At 45.0% G+C, this 20115-nt stretch overlaps 1 protein-coding gene across 1 annotated transcript in view; it reads right to left on the reverse strand.

Annotated features, from left to right (window-relative positions):
• Nucleotides 1–20047, reverse strand: part of CRNKL1 (crooked neck pre-mRNA splicing factor 1) — a 22107-nt gene extending 2060 nt beyond the window's left edge. The window contains exons 1-12 of the mRNA XM_068133086.2: nt 19839–20047; nt 16689–16841; nt 16442–16533; nt 12009–12167; nt 11735–11901; nt 10314–10492; nt 9502–9672; nt 7031–7222; nt 6742–6801; nt 6475–6555; nt 3942–4181; nt 2521–2622 (exon numbers count right to left, since the gene is read on the reverse strand). Of these exons, the coding sequence (XP_067989187.2) occupies nt 2521–2622; nt 3942–4181; nt 6475–6555; nt 6742–6801; nt 7031–7222; nt 9502–9672; nt 10314–10492; nt 11735–11901; nt 12009–12167; nt 16442–16533; nt 16689–16841; nt 19839–19883 (1641 nt within the window). The 5' untranslated portion in view covers nt 19884–20047. The remainder of the gene's footprint in view (nt 1–2520; nt 2623–3941; nt 4182–6474; nt 6556–6741; nt 6802–7030; nt 7223–9501; nt 9673–10313; nt 10493–11734; nt 11902–12008; nt 12168–16441; nt 16534–16688; nt 16842–19838) is intronic.
• Between the last annotated feature and the right edge of the window lie 68 nt (nt 20048–20115).

The following is a 20115-nucleotide window of genomic DNA, read 5'->3' on the forward strand; positions in this document are numbered from 1 at the left end:
CAGACTTTGCCATTTTTTAGTTCCTCCGATTTAATATTGAAAGTGGTTACAAGCAGAGTTAAATTCCCATGTGCTCTACATACCAAAAACCCATGAAGTACGGCAAATCAGTGCGATATGATAAAGTATGTTTTTTTTTTCCTAAAAATGTACATTTAAATTCATTCTGATCTGTGAAGTAGCATAATGTTTTGAAGGTATTATAATGAAAAGTTACTCAATTTCTTAATTATTAAATAAGATTTGGGAAGGTGCAATACATGATAATCAGGTTCAAGATGGCAATGAACATTTTGGAGGAAGTGCTAGTTGAAGAAGAAGGCATTAATGTCCATAAAGGAGTTCAACAAACAGGATAGTTCAAGGTAGCATTGCTCACCTTTGAGTTGCCAGGTCGAGGTTCAAATACAAGTCTTAACAACAAAATGTAGTGAAATTTTTTTGAAACAATTTAGTTGGAGTTAACAACAACAAAATTCCATTGCAAAAAAAATTTGGAAAACAAAAATTTAACGATTAATTAATCGGTGAAAAATCCTAAAAACGATATTCTGGTGTAATAAAAAGTTTTAAATTGAAGAACTGCTTCAGAATCACACAATATACATTGTGGTTTTGTTTGCCGAACAGCAACCCCTGGTAGAATACTTAAATCTGGGCTATTGAGTGGGAGAGCGTCCACATGTCAACACGTGTCTCCGACATTTGCATTATGCACTGATAAGATTAGTTTTTATTACCTCCGCCACCAAAGGTGGACAGCAGGTTATGTTTCCAACCCTGTTTGTTTATTTGTCTGAGCAGGTTATCTCAAAAAGTTATGGACGGATTCGGAGAAAACTTGGTGGACAGGTTGGGTGTGTGACAAGGACTAATTCATTGAGATAGGGCCAAAAACTATATATGATATTGTATAGCACAATATCTCAAAGTTATGGACAGATTTGGATGAGCCCTCCCAGGTCTCAAAGTATGTGGAGGAGTTGGTTAGATGACAAGAACAAGCCGATTACATTTTGGTTCAGGTTGGAATCCAGATCCAGCCTATCAGTGGGCTACAAAACGTAAACTGTTCAGCCTGGTGGAGGTATGCGCTCCACCGAGTGCCCCTCTAGTATATTTTTGTATTTCCAGAGAAGGAAAGATCTAAACGACAAAGGCCAGCAGTTTTACAAAATACGACAGAGGCGATGTACATACACAACAAGGAAAAAAAAAAACCACCTTTAGAGGCCATGTTTTCCCCGCAAGCGGGGGTTGGCCTTTTTCGGGGACCATGGTTGTTGTTGTTTTTCGGTCCCCTTTTTGAAGCAATGTTTTACGGCCGGATGCCCTTCCTGCCGCCAACCCTTTTTGTCGCCTTTTACGACAAACAGGGAATTACCAGTGAACTGGTACTCAACTAGCCGACCTCGGAAGGATGACAGGCTGAGTCAACCCCCCTGGCGTTAATTCAGCGATTGACCGGGATTTGAACCCAGGATCCTAGGATCCTAAGCCGGCACCCTAGCCGCTAAGCCAACACCAGGCTCAGGTCATTCCTCTCTGGGGTGTATAGATTACGGTAGATCTAGGGCAGGGTCTCCAGAACATCGGGGGTGTATTCATTTACCTTGTGAAGAGCTCGCGAAGTGGCTTAAGCATTCAAGCAAGCGCTCCATTCAAAACCGCCGATAAGGAACGGCAAGTGCTAGCTAGCTGCTTGGTAACTGAACACACCTCGAGTTTCCTCCCTTTAAGTTTCGTGTTAAATAGCATTAGCGGTATGTTTCAAAAGGTAATCATAAGTGTTTGTTTTCCACGACACGGCACAATAAGTTATTTATACATATTAACATGGCGTTTGTCCAAGGAGGAAACCCTTGGGAAGAGGGGATATTATTAGTATTAATATTGTTTTGTAATAATATTAATATTATGCAGTTATCTTAAGTGTTATTGTAAGTTTCTTATTAGAAGGGGCTAAGGAAAAACGCCACGAAAAGCTATCTTAATACACCTCAATATGGAGTTTGCCCAAGGTGCAAATCACCCAAGGGGAGAAAATCTATTTGGATTGATCTTGTCACCGAACCAACTCACCCACCGAGTATCATCCAGATCTTTCCATAATCTTTTTGGATATCGTGCTATATATCGTTTTTAGCCCTGTCTCGCAACGGTGAAGAATCATTTGGAAAATTATAGTATCCGGATAGTCACCAAAATCAATTCGTCCTAGTCACACACCCAACCTCTCCACCAACTTTCATCAGCATCTGTCCACAACTTTTTTGAGATATCCTGCTCACAGACAGACAAACTGGCATGGTTGAAAACATAACCTGCGTCCACCTTTGGTGGTGGAGGTAACTAGAAAGCGTAGACTCTCGTGTGGAAATGGTTCAACTTGTATGTATGCTGCAATCGGTATATGAATAATCACACAAGGTTATCGTTCATCAGAAGTAGGAACATTGAGAGCATTTATCATACATCCTTTATTTTAAATAATCTCACATACAAGAACACCAAGAGCACCTTGACATGCTGCGTTCTCTGCAGTAAGCGTCGGTACAGGTTCCGCGTTCGGTCAAACTCCTCCTGTTCAATCTCAAAGTCGATGTACGATTTCCACAAGACCTGTACACCACAGCCATACACAAGCAGGAAGCTCAAAGCAATTTCCTCAATGACTTGCCCTGTTACATTAACTACCATTTGCATATTTACAAAAAAATTAACCTGACTTTCAATTACGTGAGAGATACCAACACCAGAATTCCACTGCAAAACAAAAGATTGTGCGCAAACATTGGAGGAAGTCAAACGGATTCGCAAAAACTGTTAGGAGAGTCTTGATCTGCAATAACGCAATGACACCGAGAAAACATCCCAAAATCTAAAGCCTGTCGGCATCTGCTTTGCACTCAAACTAAACTTAACAAAAACAGCTAAAAAATAATAATAATAAAGAGTGAAATTTATTAATTAGTGTTATCAATATTCTCATAAAAAGGTTTGTTGAAGATTTGACAAAGGCTCAAATGCCATTGTAAAAAAGTTAAGGCGCACACACACACACACACACACACACACACACACACACACACACACACACACACACACACACACACACACACACACACACACACACACACACACACACACACACACACACACGTACAGTATCGGTTGTTCCTAAACTTAAATAATTTAAAGGATTGTTGTAAATGATGTGAATTTCACCGGGATTGCAGAAATCAAGAAAATGACCAAATACCAAGACCTCAATAATGAAGTGAAAAGATCCTGGAAGCTGAAGAGTGCCAACATTGTACCAGTGATGATTTGGGCAATGGGATTGATAAAGAAGAACCTCAGAGATTTAAAAAAACATCCCTGGGAACATTACCCCAAAAACACTATAGTTGGAAGCTGTACGGGGCTCAGGGACAATTTTGAGAAGAGCCCTCGTAACAAAACTCTGAGAACAACAAATTCACAGCTTAGCCCATGAATCGCAATCCTTCACCAAAGCGGGGGTGGATATTTCGAGTCCTGGAAGGACTCCATCTCACCTTCTGAAAAAAAAAAAAAAAAAAAAAAAAACACGCACACCTCTCCCTCTCTCTGGGCTAATCACCTTTTTAATGGCTGGACCTTAAACTTACAAACCAAACAAAAATAGGCACAGGATGGTGATGCAGATGTCATCACTTGGCCAGTGGAAAGATAAACCTTAATGTGCAAAGCACTTTTACATAACCCAAACAAGAAAGAGGGCTGCAAAGCATACATTGGCCATGAAACTAGGAAATAAATGATGGTGAGTATTCAAGTGAAGTATACTGAAAATTTCAAACACCGGATTGTAGTTCCATCTTGAGAATGGCTAATGTTCGTTAAGACAAGGTCAAATGTCCTTCTCTACGTCACTTGGCTTTGGCCAAGCATCTCACCTCTGGCATGTCAAGCCGCGATTGTCCGATTGCGAGCTCGTAAACAGCACGGCTTCGCTCTACGTCGCCCAGGATGCTCTCGAGCTCGGCAAACTTCATCCACGTTGTACAGTTCTCAGGAGTGTACTCGAGAAACTTCTCGTATAGCTTACGACAGCGGTCAAACTCACGCAGCTGGAGTTCCAGTTCAATGTATCCCTTAAAGAGTTTGCTTTTGGGACACTTACCAATAGATGCTCCCTGTATGAGACAATGGGGGCAATGCAGCTGTACATGCCATTGTCAAACTAAGTTACATTAAATGATATGCCCTCCTTTCTTCATATTACAAGAATTGCAAGCTTTGTACAAGCAATCAGTTGTTTGAGGAATTGGAAGGTACGGACACACAAATTCCATGATGCCTCAGTCTCCCCACAGACTCCAAATGTATTTAACTCCTGGAAACTCAAAAGCAGGTTTTAATTGCAAGTGCAAACTATGAGGGCATGTTGAAAAGTAATGCTTCCTATTCTTTTTCACCAAAACAAGTAAAGATATTTAAATGACACAAAGTGCAGTCCGCGCGTTTGTTCTTCATGCCACAAGGAGTGAAGTTTCGGGATTCTGACACGATCTCTCAGCGCTACGTTAGTCAAGATGACAGGGAGCAGCATGACGCCAGTGCTGGAGATGAGAGTTGGGATGACTGATCGGAGATGAGAGTTTAGATGACTGATCGGAGATGAGAGTTTAGATGACTGATCGGAGATGAGAGTTTAGATGACTGATCGGAGATGAGAGTTTGGATGACTGATCGGAGATGAGAGTTTAGATGACTGATCGGAGATGAGAGTTTGGATGACTGATCGGAGATGAGAGTTTGGATGACTGATCGGAGATGAGAGTTTGGATGACTGATCGGAGATGAGAGTTTGGATGACTGATCGGAGATGAGAGTTTGGATGACTGATCGGAGATGAGAGTTTAGATGACTGATCGGAGATGAGAGTTTGGATGACTGATCGGAGATGATAGTTTGGATGACTGTTCGGAGATGAGAGTTTGGATGACTGATCGGAGATGAGAGTTTGGATGACTGATCGGAGATGAGAGTTTGGATGACTGATCGGAGATGAGAGTTTGGATGACTGATCGGAGATGAGAGTTTGGATGACTGATCGGAGATGAGAGTTTGGATGACTGATCGGAGATGAGAGTTTGGATGACTGATCGGAGATGAGAGTTTGGATGACTGTTCGGAGATGAGAGTTTGGATGACTGATCGGAGATGAGAGTTTGGATGACTGATCGGAGATGAGAGTTTAGATGACTGATCGGAGATGAGAGTTTAGATGACTGATCGGAGATGAGAGTTTAGATGACTGATCGGAGATGAGAGTTTAGATGACTGATCGGAGATGAGAGTTTAGATGACTGATCGGAGATGAGAGTTTGGATGACTGATCGGAGATGAGAGTTTGGATGACTGATCGGAGATGATAGTTTGGATGACTGTTCGGAGATGAGAGTTTGGATGACTGATCGGAGATGAGAGTTTGGATGACTGATCGGAGATGAGAGTTTAGATGACTGATCGGAGATGAGAGTTTGGATGACTGATCGGAGATGAGAGTTTGGATGACTGATCGGAGATGATAGTTTGGATGACTGATCGGAGATGAGAGTTTAGATGACTGATCGGAGATGAGAGTTTGGATGACTGATCGGAGATGAGAGTTTGGATGACTGATTGGAGATGAGAGTTTATATGACTGACTGGAGATGAGGTGACTGGAGATGAGAGTTTTGATGACTGATCGGAGATGAGAGTTGATATGACTGACTGGAGATGAGAGTTGGAATACTGACTGCAGCAGATGAGATGACTGGATATGAGAGTTGGGTTGACTGATCGGAGATGAGAGTTGGGTTGACTGATTGGAGATGAGATGAGAGTTGCGATGATTGACTGGGGATGAGATGAGAGTTGGGATGACTGACTGGAGATGAGATGACTGGAGATGAAAAGTGGGTGCACCATTACGACCCTGAGAGTAAGAGACAGTCATAACATCCTTGTCAGATTTTCATGTCTTTCCCAAACTTAAGGAACACCTTCATGGAGAACACTTTTTTTCCGACGATGATGATGTCAAGACCTCTGTGAAGCGCTGCATAAGTCAGCAAGACGCACAGTTTCATCATGGCATCACAAAACTACTTGAACGTTGGTAGAAATATGTGGACCGCAGTGGTGATTATGTTGATAAATAAATCTGCACCATGGTCGAATAAAGATTGATGTTAGTACCCGTCTTTGTTTCATATAAAATAATTTTACCTGTTTTGGAAAGAAACAATAGGAGGCATTACTTTTCAATACACCCTCGTACTTCTAATTATTCAAAACAACAAAATGTGCAAACATCAAGCTGATAGCCAAACAAGCTGTTGGATGATTACAAAATGCTCTGCAAGTACAAATTGACACAGATATAGAAAAATAAATAAAAAAACCGCGCAGTGTTGTTATGCAGACTGAAATACCTACCAGAATTTTTCTTGCTGCTGTCAAGTTCTTCAGGCGGATTTCAAACTGAGCAAAGAGCAACCAAATCTTTGCAAAGGTGAACTAAAGCAAAAAAAAAAAAGGGAACAAAAAGGGATGTTAAAAAAAAAAAAAATTAAACAACGTGGGAATAAAAAACAAAAGCGAAACATCAGATGCACATACAATCCACTACAATACGATCCTGAAAGAACAGCCCTAGTTAGCTACCTCTGCTCATCATAATCACAAGCACGTGATAATAATTACCTTTTTGTGCGGAATCAGTTCCAGACAAGCTTGATACACTTGCCTCGTACGCTCAATATCCTGGGATACAGAAGCAAAAAATTGCAAAAGGATCGAATTTGCAACGATTGAATGAAATGCGTCTCACTGACATCCCACACCCCTATGCAATATCGATCGGTGCACATCCAAGTGCTTAAGATATAAAACATCGGTAAGAAAATGCATCGTTCTAAATCCGATCAAAAAGAGCTCAAAATCTTTCCTTTAATGAACAATTACAGACAAAGTTCACGGGAGAGCTTGTTACCTTGGCCTCCAATTCCTCATACAGTGCGTAGTTTATCCACAGGTAAATGTAGCGTCGCCAGTGACGTTTCTCCGAGAGTAGTGGAATGCTGGCCACGGCTCGCTCATAGATCTCCCTTACAGCGTTGGGTTCTCCGTCACTCTCCATCAGTCTCAGGTAGTCAAACCAGGCATCATAGTTGTGAGGATTGGCCTGTACAACACACAAGGTAAGATAGTCTAACAAGTACGCTCCTCGGTTGCATTGATCAAGGAGAAAGCTAAGGTCCAGTAGTTCGGAAACACGTTTTGACCTCATCTTGAAAAACATCCAAAATAAACCCAGTAATCTAAGGATTGTATAATGTACAATGTACATGTATTACCTTCAGGACAAAGGCATCGACATACTTTTACATGAATTACAAGGATATTAGTGGACAACGGACAAACACTTTGGAAATGGGATTTGAACCTGGGTTTCCTGCATAAGCCAAAAGGTTCAGATGAGAACACTAATAGGCCAACCAAAACATCAATGGAATTCTTTACAATAGAAAACACAAATGTCTTACATATAAATATTTCACTTAAACAGTCGATTCACTGGATACTCAAGAATTACCAGTAAGACTCGGTGCCGTAATGGCAACAGCGATGCTCTGAGTCTGGGAGGTCCCGATTCAAACCCCGGCTGAGTTGAACAGCAGATTTTAAATATGACGAGTTCTGTTTCTAGGATTGAGCGATATTGATATTTTTGATCGTTGATTATGTCACACTCGTTACGTCATTACGTCATTACATCTGGGACGTTATTATGTCTGGGGCGTCATTAGTCATTACATCTAGCGCTGGGCCTCTACCAACGTGCACGTCATCCCGGCGTCCAGCACTCAACCCGTCCCGTGCTCATCTATTGCTTTAAAGTTTTTTCCTTGTTTTTGTTTATATTGAGGGCATGAAATGCACATCAACCACGATGGTGGGAGAGGGGGGGGGGGGGGGAGGAGGGGATGAGTGTTATGTTTGACTATGGTGTTTGCCACTCTGATGGCGGAATGTTTGTGAGCTGGCCATGGGGCAGTGCTTTTTGTGTGCGTGCTCCGCCATCATGCATGCTCCGTGCTCTCCTGCACGGAGTCCGAGTTTTGAGTTCGAATTCAGATGTGGTGATTGTACCGGTGCAAATAGTCATCCTCCTCCTCAGGCACAGGCTAAGGATTCTCAACTGAAGACTCTGATGATGAGGCAGGAGAACAAGCAACTGAGATGGGATGAAGTTTTCTTACCATTCACATGAAAAAAGCGAGTGAATGGCCTTGTGTATACTGTATATATCTTATCGTGTTACAATAAAACGAGTCCTTCATGTCGATTTTCTTACTAAATCAATGAAAATACATTTTAAAATCTTTAGTTTACGACGCCGCAAACAACTTTTTCCATTATCGAACGTGCTGATATAGCGACAGTTTGAACTACAACGGCACTCAGTAGAGAGCATACCTCCGCCAGGTGAACAGTTTACGTTTTGTATCCTAGAGTAGACCAGAAAATCACAATACAGAATCACATTTAATCAAAATCATTCATCCACAACTTTCTGAGATATCCTGCTACATATCGTTTTTGGCCCCATCTCCCGATGGTGAAGAATCACTTAAAAATTCTACTAGCCAGATCCGGATCCGGATCTTCACCAAAATCTAATCTTTTCGTCCTTGTCAGACACCCAACCGGTCCACCAAGTTTCGTCCAAATCCGTCCACAACTTTTTGAGATATCCTGCTATGTATCGTTTTTGGCCCCATCTCCCGATGGTGAAGAATCACTTAAAAATTCTACTGGCCAGATCCGGATCCGGATCTTCACCAAAATCTAATCTTTTCGTCCTTATCACATACACTACCTCTCTGCCAAATTTTGTCCGAATCCGTCCACAAATTTGAGATATCCTGTTCACAAACAAACAAACAAACAAACAGACAGACAGACAGACCGCCAGACAGGGGTGAAAACATAACCTCCATCCACCTTCAATGGCGGAGGTAAAAATGTAGGATCTGTTCACGATATTTTTTCAATATCTTATAAACACAATAATATCAAAGCATCATCCAGCCCTATTTACTTCCTTGCTTGACACTCAGTATTTAAAAAGGACAGAGAACGGACAAACAACCAAAACATTGCGCAGGCTTGATGGGCCAGAATGGCCTCCTCATGCATTCAAGTTCCTTGTAACGGAACTTGTATTAATATTACATCTCGTTTTCACTTTTGTGTAATATTTCTGTGGCTCCAGAGCACCTGCTGAGTTATTTTCCATTGAAGCACCACTAACAGGCCAACCCAGTTGTATAATTAGTAGACTCCAGCACGACAACAAGGAAGTGGATCCAGGAGGACTAATGCCCATGCCTGCGTGGTAACAGCAGAGGAAATCAGGCGGAACATGTCTCGAAAAGTAGGAAGAGCAAAAGTGCCTACCTTGACCTCCTCTTCATACTGAAACCGACGTTTGCCAACGATGACGTCCTCGATTCCACGACGATCCCCATACTTTTTTTCAAAGGTCGTGTAGTACTTGAAGAGTTCTTGAGCATTCTGCTTTGGGATGAGGTCTAGCGCGTACTTGTAGATGACGCGAACGCGATCAAACTGTTGAGCACACAAGCACACATCTGAATCACCCAAAATCTCAGAACCACATTATAAGAGTACAAAAAACTAGAGGTTCCAGGGAACCTGAACTCAACTGGTCCATATCAATATGGTTAGAATATGCATAATAGAACCACAAACTATACAGTTTGTATGTGCTAAAGAGGTACAGTAACGTTGAAGGTATCTCATGTTTAAACAGGAAACTAGAAAAAATTGAGTTTTAAGTGAGGCATGAAAAGTAAAACTACAATTACTTTTCTCAGATTTCAGACTTGAATTTATTATATGTGTTGAGGTTTGTTACATACTGTCTACACACCAAGTTTCAGCCTTCCAGCTACATTAGGAAGTACCAGATTGGCAAAAATTGATTTTTCAATATGGCCGCCCTGCTGCGACCATTTTTGGGCGTGCAACGCCCAAATGCAATCCCAAACTAGTTTATGTCTTAAAGATGCTGCATAACAAGTTTCATCAAATTTAATCAATATTTGTGACTTTTAGAGCGTAGACGTCGAATTGTTTACAGACGACAGACAGACAGACAAACAGACAGACGGACGACGGACACTGGGTGTCCACAAAAACTCAGCTGGACATAGTCCAGTTGAGTTAATAAAAACAGCAATAAGTACCTCCTTCTGGTGCTCCTCAAAGCGTGAAAATGCTACAAAAAGCTGTTCTTCAACGTAGTCCTCGCCATAAAACTCGACCGCACGCTCGAACACACGGCGAGCCAGAGCCACGTAGCCATGCTTTTCCTCAAAACGTGCATATTTTATCCAGTTCTTCACTTCCGGGTGCACGATGACAAGTGTGAACAGTAAAGGCAACACAACAAAGATGCATATCCGGTAAGTACAGGATACTTGGATATACTGAGTATTTAACATCTCCCTACATGGTTCCTGGGCTGGCAGGATGGCCTACATGTACGCATACTCGCCTCTTCGTTGTCTCGCCTGGGTTGGAATCCCAACACAGCTATAAACTGTCATCCTGGTGTTTCACAGGCAGGGTGATTCATCAATGTGTGTGCTGTCCCTCGGATGGACGTTAAACTGGGGGTCCCGTCTGCGGCCAGCACGAGTTGGTGGACGCTAAAGACCTCGGTGTGTCCTTCGCGAAGAGTAGGCGATTTATTGCCAACAACCTGAGCAAATTCCAAATTCCTGCTCTAACCAACAGGGGGCATCATTGGCACAACAACACTCCGAGCAAAATATTGATCCGAAACCACAGCCAGATGCTGCATACAAAAGAAGAATTAAAGCACAAACGAAAGTGAAAAAAAAAAAGTTATTGGAAATAGTTCATACTTAGCCGATGATGGACAAACATGAGAGCAAAATCAATTTCAAGAAAGATATGCCCTACATTAATGAGCATAATGTGTAGTTCAGCACCTTGGATGCTTGGCAGAGTCAAAATCCAGAGTGATGAGCCAAGAGCGAGGATCAATTCAAATCAGATATCATTGTGCTCCAGGAAATTATACGTGCCACACTTGGATCAATTGGTATACTATATTACTCTGCCTTATCCAGAGCGCAGGTTCACGACATGGCAAATATCCCCAAGAGGCATTGGTAAAAGCCACAATATACCTAAAAAGTCTAAATGAGAGCAATTCTTCCAGAAAGACATGGAAATAGAACAACTCGATGCTTAAAAGGCTTTGGCGCAACCAGGAAAAAATTAAAATTAATCCTCCGGATAAGGAAATTATAAAGTGGAAATATTGTCTAAAATATGCAAAAAAAAAATTCTCGAATTGCAAAATGTATTTCTTTTTTATGAGGCCTGTGGTTTCTGGTTGCATCATTGCTGGGAATGTAGCTGTGCCATTGATGCAGTGCATCCTGTTTCCAATAAGCTGGTACTCATTTTCCCAACCTGGATGACAGGCTGAGTCAACCCACCTGGTGTTATTTAACGGCAGAACAGGGGCTCAAACTCAAGACCTTAAGCCAGCTACCTTAACCATTAAGCCGACATCAGGATTAATTGCAAAATATGTTTAAATGTACTAATGCTATTCAAGTGATAAGGATATATCTCTCATAGATGCTGCGTGCCCAATCTACTTCCTTGTAGCGAAGCTCAAAGTTGATGAAAGAATGCCAAGCCTGCTCGTCTGGTTGCCACTCCATCCAGCGCTCAAACACCTGCCGTGCTCCTGCGACATTGGACAGCATTTCCTCCATGTAGGTGTACTTGTACCTGCATGACACGGTACAATATCGTGCTGCTCCATTGTCAAAATAAAGCATGTTTCTCACCTCACTTCATCTATGTCAATAAGGTGTTTTTTGTGGAGGAAGCCTTACCAGAATTGGTTAACTCGAGGTAAGATGGTAACAGCCCTGTCCCAAATGTTTCTAGCATGGTTCACCTGCCGATTTTTCATTTCCATCTCGGCATACTTTAACCACAGGGTCACATTGCGGTGATCTACATCCAATGCACGTTCGTAGATCGATCGAGCCCTGAAAACAACAGGAAATATATATATTTATATAATTATATATACAACCCTTTAAAAAAGAAAAAACTGCAGCGAAGTCAATGGCTGGCCATCGTAAATCACCACACTTCCCTCCTGAAGCAAAGTTGAAAGACAGTAAAATGTTCCACCAGGAATGACCCTATATCAAATTGAGTAAAATGATTTTTTGAGTTCTGGCACGTTCCCGTCGACATGGCGTGTTCATGTGAGTGACCTTGGATGTGGCTGCATTAACATGGCGGAGACACGTGAGCAACCTCGGCACTACGGAAGTGAGTATGCGACCCATGCGGGGTGAGCGGAAAACCTTGCTGCAAGGGGCGTGTGGCAGGGCTGTATAAGCAGACAGCGGAGAGTCACAACAAGCAGACAGTTGAGCGGCAAGTCAAAAGAGAGCCGGGAAAGCTGAGACAGCCAAGGGGGCAAAAAGAGAAGCAGATAGCTGGGACTAGTGCATGTCGAAGCAGCAGTGCGAGTCGAAGCCGCAGTGCGAGTCGAAGCCGCAGTGCGATTCGAAGCCGCAGTGCGATTCGAAGCCGCAGTGCGATTCGAAGCCGCAGTGCGATTCGAAGCCGCAGTGCGATTCGAAGCCGCAGTGCGATTCGAAGCCGCAGTGCGATTCGAAGCCGCAGTGCGATTCGAAGCCGCAGTGCGATTCCAAGCCGCAGTGCGATTCCAAGCCGCAGTGCGATTCCAAGCCGCAGTGCGATTCCAAGCCGCAGTGCGATTCCAAGCCGCAGTGCGATTCCAAGCCGCAGTGCGAGTCGAAGTCGCGGTGCGAGTCGAATCCGCGGTGCGAGTCGAAGCCGCGGTGCGAGTCGAAGCCGCGGTGCGAGTCGAAGCCGCGGTACGAGTCGAAGCCGCGGTGCGAGTCGAAGCCGCGGTGCGAGTCGAAGCCGCGGTGCGAGTCGAAGCCGCGGTGCGAGTCGAAGCCGCGGTGCGAGTCGAAGCCGCGGTGCGAGTCGAAGCCGCGGTGCGGGTCGAAGCCGCAGTGCGGGTCGAAGCCGCAGTGCGGGTCGAAGCCACAGTGCTGGTCGAAGCCACAGTGCTGGTCTAAGCCGCAGTGTGAGTCGAAGCTGCAGTACTAGTCGAAACCGCAGTGTGAGTCTAAGCCGCAGTGTGAGTCTAAGCCGCAGTGTGAGTCTAAGCCGCAGTGTGAGTCTAAGCCGCAGTGTGAGTCTAAGCCGCAGTGTGAGTCTAAGCCGCAGTGTGAGTCTAAGCCGCAGTGTGAGTCTAAGCCGCAGTGTGAGTCTAAGCCGCAGTGTGAGTCTAAGCCGCAGTGTGAGTCGAAGCCGCAGTACTAGTCGAAACCGCAGTGTGAGTCTAAGCCGCAGTGCGAGTCGAAGCCGCAGTGCGAGTCGAAGCCGCAGTGCGAGTCGAAGCCGCAGTGCGAGTCGAAGCCGCAGTGCGAGTCGAAGCCGCAGTGCCAGTCAAACACGCAGCACGAGTCAAAGACGCAGCGCGAGTCAAAGACGCAGTGCGAGTCAAAGACGCAGCGCGAGTCAAAGACGCAGCGCGAGTCAAAGACGCAGTGCTTGTCGAACCCGCAGTGAGAGTCAAAGCCGCAATGCTAGTCAAAGCCGTAGCGCCAGTCAAAGCCATAGCGCCAGTCAAAGCCATAGCGCCAGTCAAAGTTGCAGTGCGAGTCAAAGACGCAGTGCTTGTCGAACCCGTAGTACGAGTCGAAGCCGCAATACGAGTCGAAGCCGCAGTGTGAGTCGAAGCCGCAGTGCGAGTCGAAGCCAGAGTGCGAGTCGAAGCCAGAGTGCGAGTCTAAGCCGCAGTATGAGTGGAAGCCGCAGTATGAGTTGAAGCCGCAGTGCGAGTTGAAGCCACAGTGCGAGTCGAACCCGCAGTGCTAGTCGAACCGCAGTGCTAGTCGAAACGCAGTGCTAGTCGAAACGCAGTGCTAGTCGAACCGCAGTGCTAGTCGAACCCGCAGTGCGAGTCGAACCTGCAGTGTGAGTCTAAGCCACAATTCAAATCGAAGCCGCAGTGCGAGTCGAAGCCAGAGTGCGAGTCGAAGCCAGAGTGCGAGTCGAAGCCAGAGTGTGAGTCGAAGCCGCAGTATGAGTGGAAGCCGCAGTATGAGTTGAAGCCGCAGTGCGAGTCGAAGCCAGAGTGCGAGTCGAAGCCAGAGTGCGAGTCGAAGCCAGAGTGCGAGTGGAAGCCGTAATACGAGTCGAAGCCGCAGTGTGAGTCGAAGCCGCAGTGCGAGTCGAAGCCAGAGTGCGAGTCGAAGCCACAGTGCGAGTCTAAGCCGCAGTATGAGTGGAAGCCGCAGTATGAGTTGAAGCCGCAGTGCGAGTTGAAGCCACAGTGCGAGTCGAACCCGCAGTGCTAGTCGAACCGCAGTGCTAGTCGAAACGCAGTGCTAGTCGAACCGCAGTGCTAGTCGAACCCGCAGTGCGAGTCGAACCTGCAGTGTGAGTCTAAGCCACAATTCAAGTCGAAGCCGCAGTGCGAGTCGAACCCACAGTGTGAGTCTAAGCCGCAGTGCGAGTCGAAGCCGCAGTGTGAGTCGAATCCGCAGTGCTAGTGGAACCCGCAGTGCTAGTCGAATCCGCAGTGCTAGTTGAACCCGCAGTGCGAGTCGAATCCGCAGTGCTAGTCGAACCGCAGTGCTAGTCGAACCCGCAGTGCTAGTCAAACCCGCAGTGCTAGTCGAATCCGCAGTGCTAGTCGAACCCGCAGAGTGAGTCAAGCCTGCAGTGCGAGTCAAACCTGCAGTGTGAGTCTAAGCCACAGTTCAAGTCGAAGCCGCAGTGCGAGTCGAACCCGCAGTGTGAGTCTAAGCCACAGTTCAAGTCAAAGCCACAGTTCAAGTCAAAGCCACAGTTCAAGTCAAAGCCACAGTTCAAGTCAAAGCCACAGTTCAAGTCAAAGCCACAGTTCGATTAGGTCAGTACTGAAGCCGGTTGGAGAATCCTTCGAGTTCTGCAAATCAAGAATCCTTCAAAGGAGGTGAGATGTGGCACAAGCCGATGATGCGCCGCAAGAGCATAGAGCCCCAACCATGGCGTCACTTTGCACCATCCGTATCTCTCGGAGAAGGAAAGGCCACACAGTCTCTATGCCTCCATTTTTGTCTCATTTTCCGTTGTCTCGTGTCCCTGAGCAAGTCCACGTTAGGTTCGATGAAGATAGGCACACAGTCCATCTTCATCTAGGCGAAGCGCGTTGTTCTGATCGGATTTTTATTTTATATTTCCATTGCTTGATTTATTGGAAGAGAGAGAGGAAGACAAATGATGAATTGCGAAAGATGATGGGAATAGAGCCTGTGATTGATGCTGTGAAGATAAACAGGTTGAGATGGTTTGGGCATGTGTTGAGGAAGGATGAAAGTGACTGGATGAGAAGTGTGATGGAAATGAATGTGGAAGGAAGTAGAGGACGGGGAAGACCGAGAAAGACTTGGCTAAAGGTGGTGGAAGAAGAAATGCGGGCAAGGGGGTTAACAAGGAGCGATGAGGTAAATAGGGCAAAATGGAGAAGATTGTCATGGGGACCGCAAGGCTAACCCCCGCTCTTGCAGGGAAAATGGCCTTAAAATGCATGTTGTTGTTGTTGTTGTTGTATTGCTCGATTTATTGTGTTCCCCATCCTGCTATTATTTAATAAATGTGTTTTGTTAAAAAAAAACATCAATTGCTGAAGATTTTGAGCTGCGAAATTGCCTTCAGTTGTAACTAAATTCCTTTTAACACAGAAAGTATGCAACGAGTTTAGCGAGCAGTCCAAATTACTCAATCCTTAACCTCAGCGCACCACGGAGTTGCCGGCGTGCTCAGTGTGATGTAGGGGCACGCGGTCGTAATGAATAATGGCTATTTATCTTTTTTATAGTGGCCTGTCAATCGGGCCTGAATGGCTAGATGAGCAAATAGACACAATGGCATTTGAGAGGTGAAAGATCCAGACCAAATACAGACAGCGGAGCAGTTGGTGGTCACCAGTCATGATTGACCAACCTCCTAATACAGGAAAATGGTCGTTAAACTAGTAGTAGTAGTAGTAGTAGTAGTAGTAGTAGTAGTAGTAGTAGTAGTAGTAGTAGTTGTAGTAGTAGCAGTCATCATCAGACTAAATGAAACCAGGCTGATCATTATGGTTAACAGTTCCAGCTTGACTCAGCTTCACTCAGAAGAGTGAAAACGCTACAAGAAGTGGGCAGGCATAGTGTAAACTAAACAGTGCAGAGAGACATGTAAATTAGAATCAATACTTGTACTGGATTTTTTTTTTTTTTACCTCTGAATCTCCTTCAAACTGTCCTCCCATTGTGCGTACTTTATCCAATTACTTATCACCGTCCGGTTCTTTCTGATATTGTCTTCAAAGGTCTGCAAGAAACGAACCGTTCCGAGTTAACAAAAACCAGGAACATGGTTGAAAGAGGCAAGATAATAGTGAATCAGGATCCACAACACATAAAAATGAGTACAACCAAGATTATTTTGGTCAAAGGCGAGAAAAGTAGTTAAAAAGCACAGCATACCTTCCTCTTGCGGAGCTTGTAATCAGCGAGCTCTTCCTCATCAGAGATCTTCTGACGAGGAGGTGGTGGCAGAAGCTCGAGCTCCCTCTCTTTGGCTTCACGTAGGAGCTGCTCTGCTGTGATCTGCACCTCGGCTGGGGCCTTGTTCTTAACCTACATGACAGAGCATTGCGACCGATGCAGATATAGTGGCAACGTGCATTGTGAATACAACGGTGGCAAGCACATTCGCATGGCAATTTAACAGGAAGTACCTTGGACAAGAAAAGCTCTCAACCAAGACATGCAGCCGTCGTTTATTCCTACATTAGAACTTTCTGGTTAATGGCCCTCTTTCCCTCCAGTGACTCTACTTTACTTACAAATGCTGCTGCAGCAAATTGAGGGAGCAGGATAGCTTCATTAGCAGCATGCTCACCACTGAGCAGTCTAATCTGGGTTTGCTCGCTCACAAATTAACTTAGCAGTGAGCATGCCCTGATGCAGCACCAGTACAACGTGCATCGGTCAGAGCATGCTCTCCTTCAGATTGGCATCTAAAGGCAGTTTCCCCATCGGCATTTATGGTGTGGACGTTAACGTCCCACAGTTGCCTCTTGAAAACAGCAGGCCATTGTGTGCAAAAGCCTGACTAAACTCCTTGCTTGCATATGTGATGTTCCATGAAGTTGATGGGGCGTGGATATAGAACACGCATGATCGGCCAAATGTAGGCATTAAGGCATGGTGGGCCAAAATAATTGATTACCCGGTTAAAATCAATTCCCTCCATCGGAAACAGAAATTAAACACTAAATTCTACAGAGCCAATTACCCCCTATAACGGTTCCAAGCCTCCGGAGTCCTATTATGCCTTAATAGTCCCCTACCGGTGTACACCGGAGGGAACTATAGGTTTGCACTCCGTCCCTCCGTCTGTCAGTCTGTCAGTCTGTCAGTCCGTCAGTCCGTCAGTCCGTCACGCAAAGAACAGTTTTCCGGACTTCTTTTCTAAACTCTTAATGCTAATGATTTCAAACTTGGCACATGGTTTCCTCATGATAAGTTACAGATCGAGTTCGAACTTCACGACGTTTCGATCATTTTTGACAAAGTTATGGCACTTTGAACTTTGGTAATTTCCCCAACAGTTTTCCGGACGACAGACTGCCGGTAGGGGACATGTATTGCAGCGCAATACTCAGAATGCTTGTTTTCTGCATAGTTTGTTCAAGTTGTGAATAAAATGAGCAAACGTCCTCACGAACTGTTTGCATATGGGACGGACTTCCAGGATCCGGGATCCAACAGACAGCATTAGCGTATTATATCTGTATAAAGTGTTGTGATATTCCAATAATCATCATATTTCTTAACAGCAAATTAAAAAAAAGTCAGGAGCAATCGAGAAGCGGTCTGTTTCCTTATACACCGCCTGGGTAAACCAGGTTAAATATTCTATTTAATTGAAACGGGAAATCTACACTGGGAGAAAATCGTAACTCTCCTCCCTTCGGTCTAGCCTATAGAAGGGTAGCAAAATAAATGGGGCTGGACTCCCTACCTAAAACATGCCGACCTGGCCCCCTGGACTCTTGTCACACCCCAAATCCATCTGGATTTATGGGAGAAAACCGATAAGGGCAACCCATCACTCACTGTCTAGCAACCAGGTGAATGAGTTTATACACTCTGTTTGGAGTCAATCCCTTCATGTCTATACGGATGGCTCCAAAGTCCCATCCCTCGGTAGAACAGCTGCCGCAATATGCATCCACGATGTTAAAGTTATCATGGCCACGAGGCTTTCCGGCCATGAGGCTTTCCGACCATGATTTCCATGAGGCTTTCCGACCATCTCTCTGTGTTCTCGGCCGAACTCTTTGCCATCATATTAGCGCTGGAATGGATAATCGATATTAATCCACTCACTGCCGTTATTAGTCCCAAACCGGTTTCACCAGAGGGGACCATGGGTTTGCTCTGCGTCTGTCTGTCCATCCGTCCGTCCGTCCGTCCGTCCCACCTGTGGTTTTCCAGACTTTCCCCCCATACCCTGTAACATATTAAACTGAAACTTGGTACATGGCTTTATTATAAGTTAAAGAACAAGTTTGAGTTTTGGGGAATTTTGTCAATTTTTCAGCGAGCTCTTCATTTCAGCGAGTTCTTCATTTTATGCCCTTTTTGAACTTCAAAAAATCACGCGGGTAGGGGACATGTCAAATATCACACGGGTAGGGGACATCTCAAATATCACACGGGTAGGGGACATGTCAAATATCACACGGGTAGGCCGTAGGGGACATGTCAAATATCACACGGGTAGGGGACATGTCAAAGCCATTCTCGCTCCTGTTTTTTCTGATTCTCTATCTGCACTGAAGGTAGTGGAATCCCCGACAGGATGGATGGAGATTGGTTCTCGAGGTGATGCATCTAATCAGTATTGCCAATCGGAGGGGATCGATGGTCAACCTGTGTTGGGTCCCTGCTCATGCGGGCATCGGGGGAAATGAAGCCTGCGACATGGGTTCCCTTAACCTCGAGACTGTTACCCAAATCCCTCTGGGCCCGTCAGAAATTATGGGCATGACCAAGGACCAGATTGAAAAACGATGGCAATCCCAGTGGGTCACCAACACCAAGGGAAGGTTTCATTACAGGTTGACCAGAGCCGCAATGTGACTCTGGTCTTGGACATGGACATTGCCCTCTCAACTCAAACCTCCAATGGTTAGGATGTCACCTGCACCACTTGCAAGGTACCTGGCGATCTGTATCATCCATTTTAAAAATGCCCCCAAAGTGTCAGACTCAGGTCTCGTCCACTTCTGTCTTCTAATGCTTTGAAGACCCCCACCCCTTTATAGAAATTGTGGTTGCCCCTCCCCACCACCCTTTATATAATAATCAATATTACGGTATAAATGACTTGATCGTGTCGTCGTCACTCTCCCATCCTCAGGAGGTAAAGGACCAATTTTAATTTCTCACATGTAACCCCATCACGTGTACCCCCATCACGTGTACCCCCATCACGTGTACCCCCATCACGTGTACCCCCATCACGTGTGCCAAATGTGGAGATCGGCCAAGCCATTTTCGATTATACAGGTACACTGTACAGGGTATATATACACACATATACTGTATTTGCCTTGAACTCACCTTGGCCACCTTGGGAATACGGAGCTTCCCGCCTGTCGTCGCCATTATGAAACTTTGATATCACCAAATCTGAGAAAGAGCGGTGACGGTGATGAAAGAACAGAGTAAAACGCTCCTAGATCGAGTAACAAGGACTCAACTAGCGCCTCAGGCCTTAAGCTAAGCAGGAACCAGGAATCTTCCTCATCCATCAGTGACGTCAGGACAGCAAAACAAACATAAGTTCGTAACACTGTTCACTACGCTTCTTTACTGTTGGGTTTCATAGTACCAAAGC

This window comes from Myxine glutinosa, chromosome 12, assembly GCF_964187855.1.
Source record: "Myxine glutinosa chromosome 12, kmMyxGlut1.1, whole genome shotgun sequence".
In the NCBI taxonomy this organism is placed as follows: Eukaryota; Metazoa; Chordata; class Myxini; order Myxiniformes; family Myxinidae; genus Myxine; species Myxine glutinosa.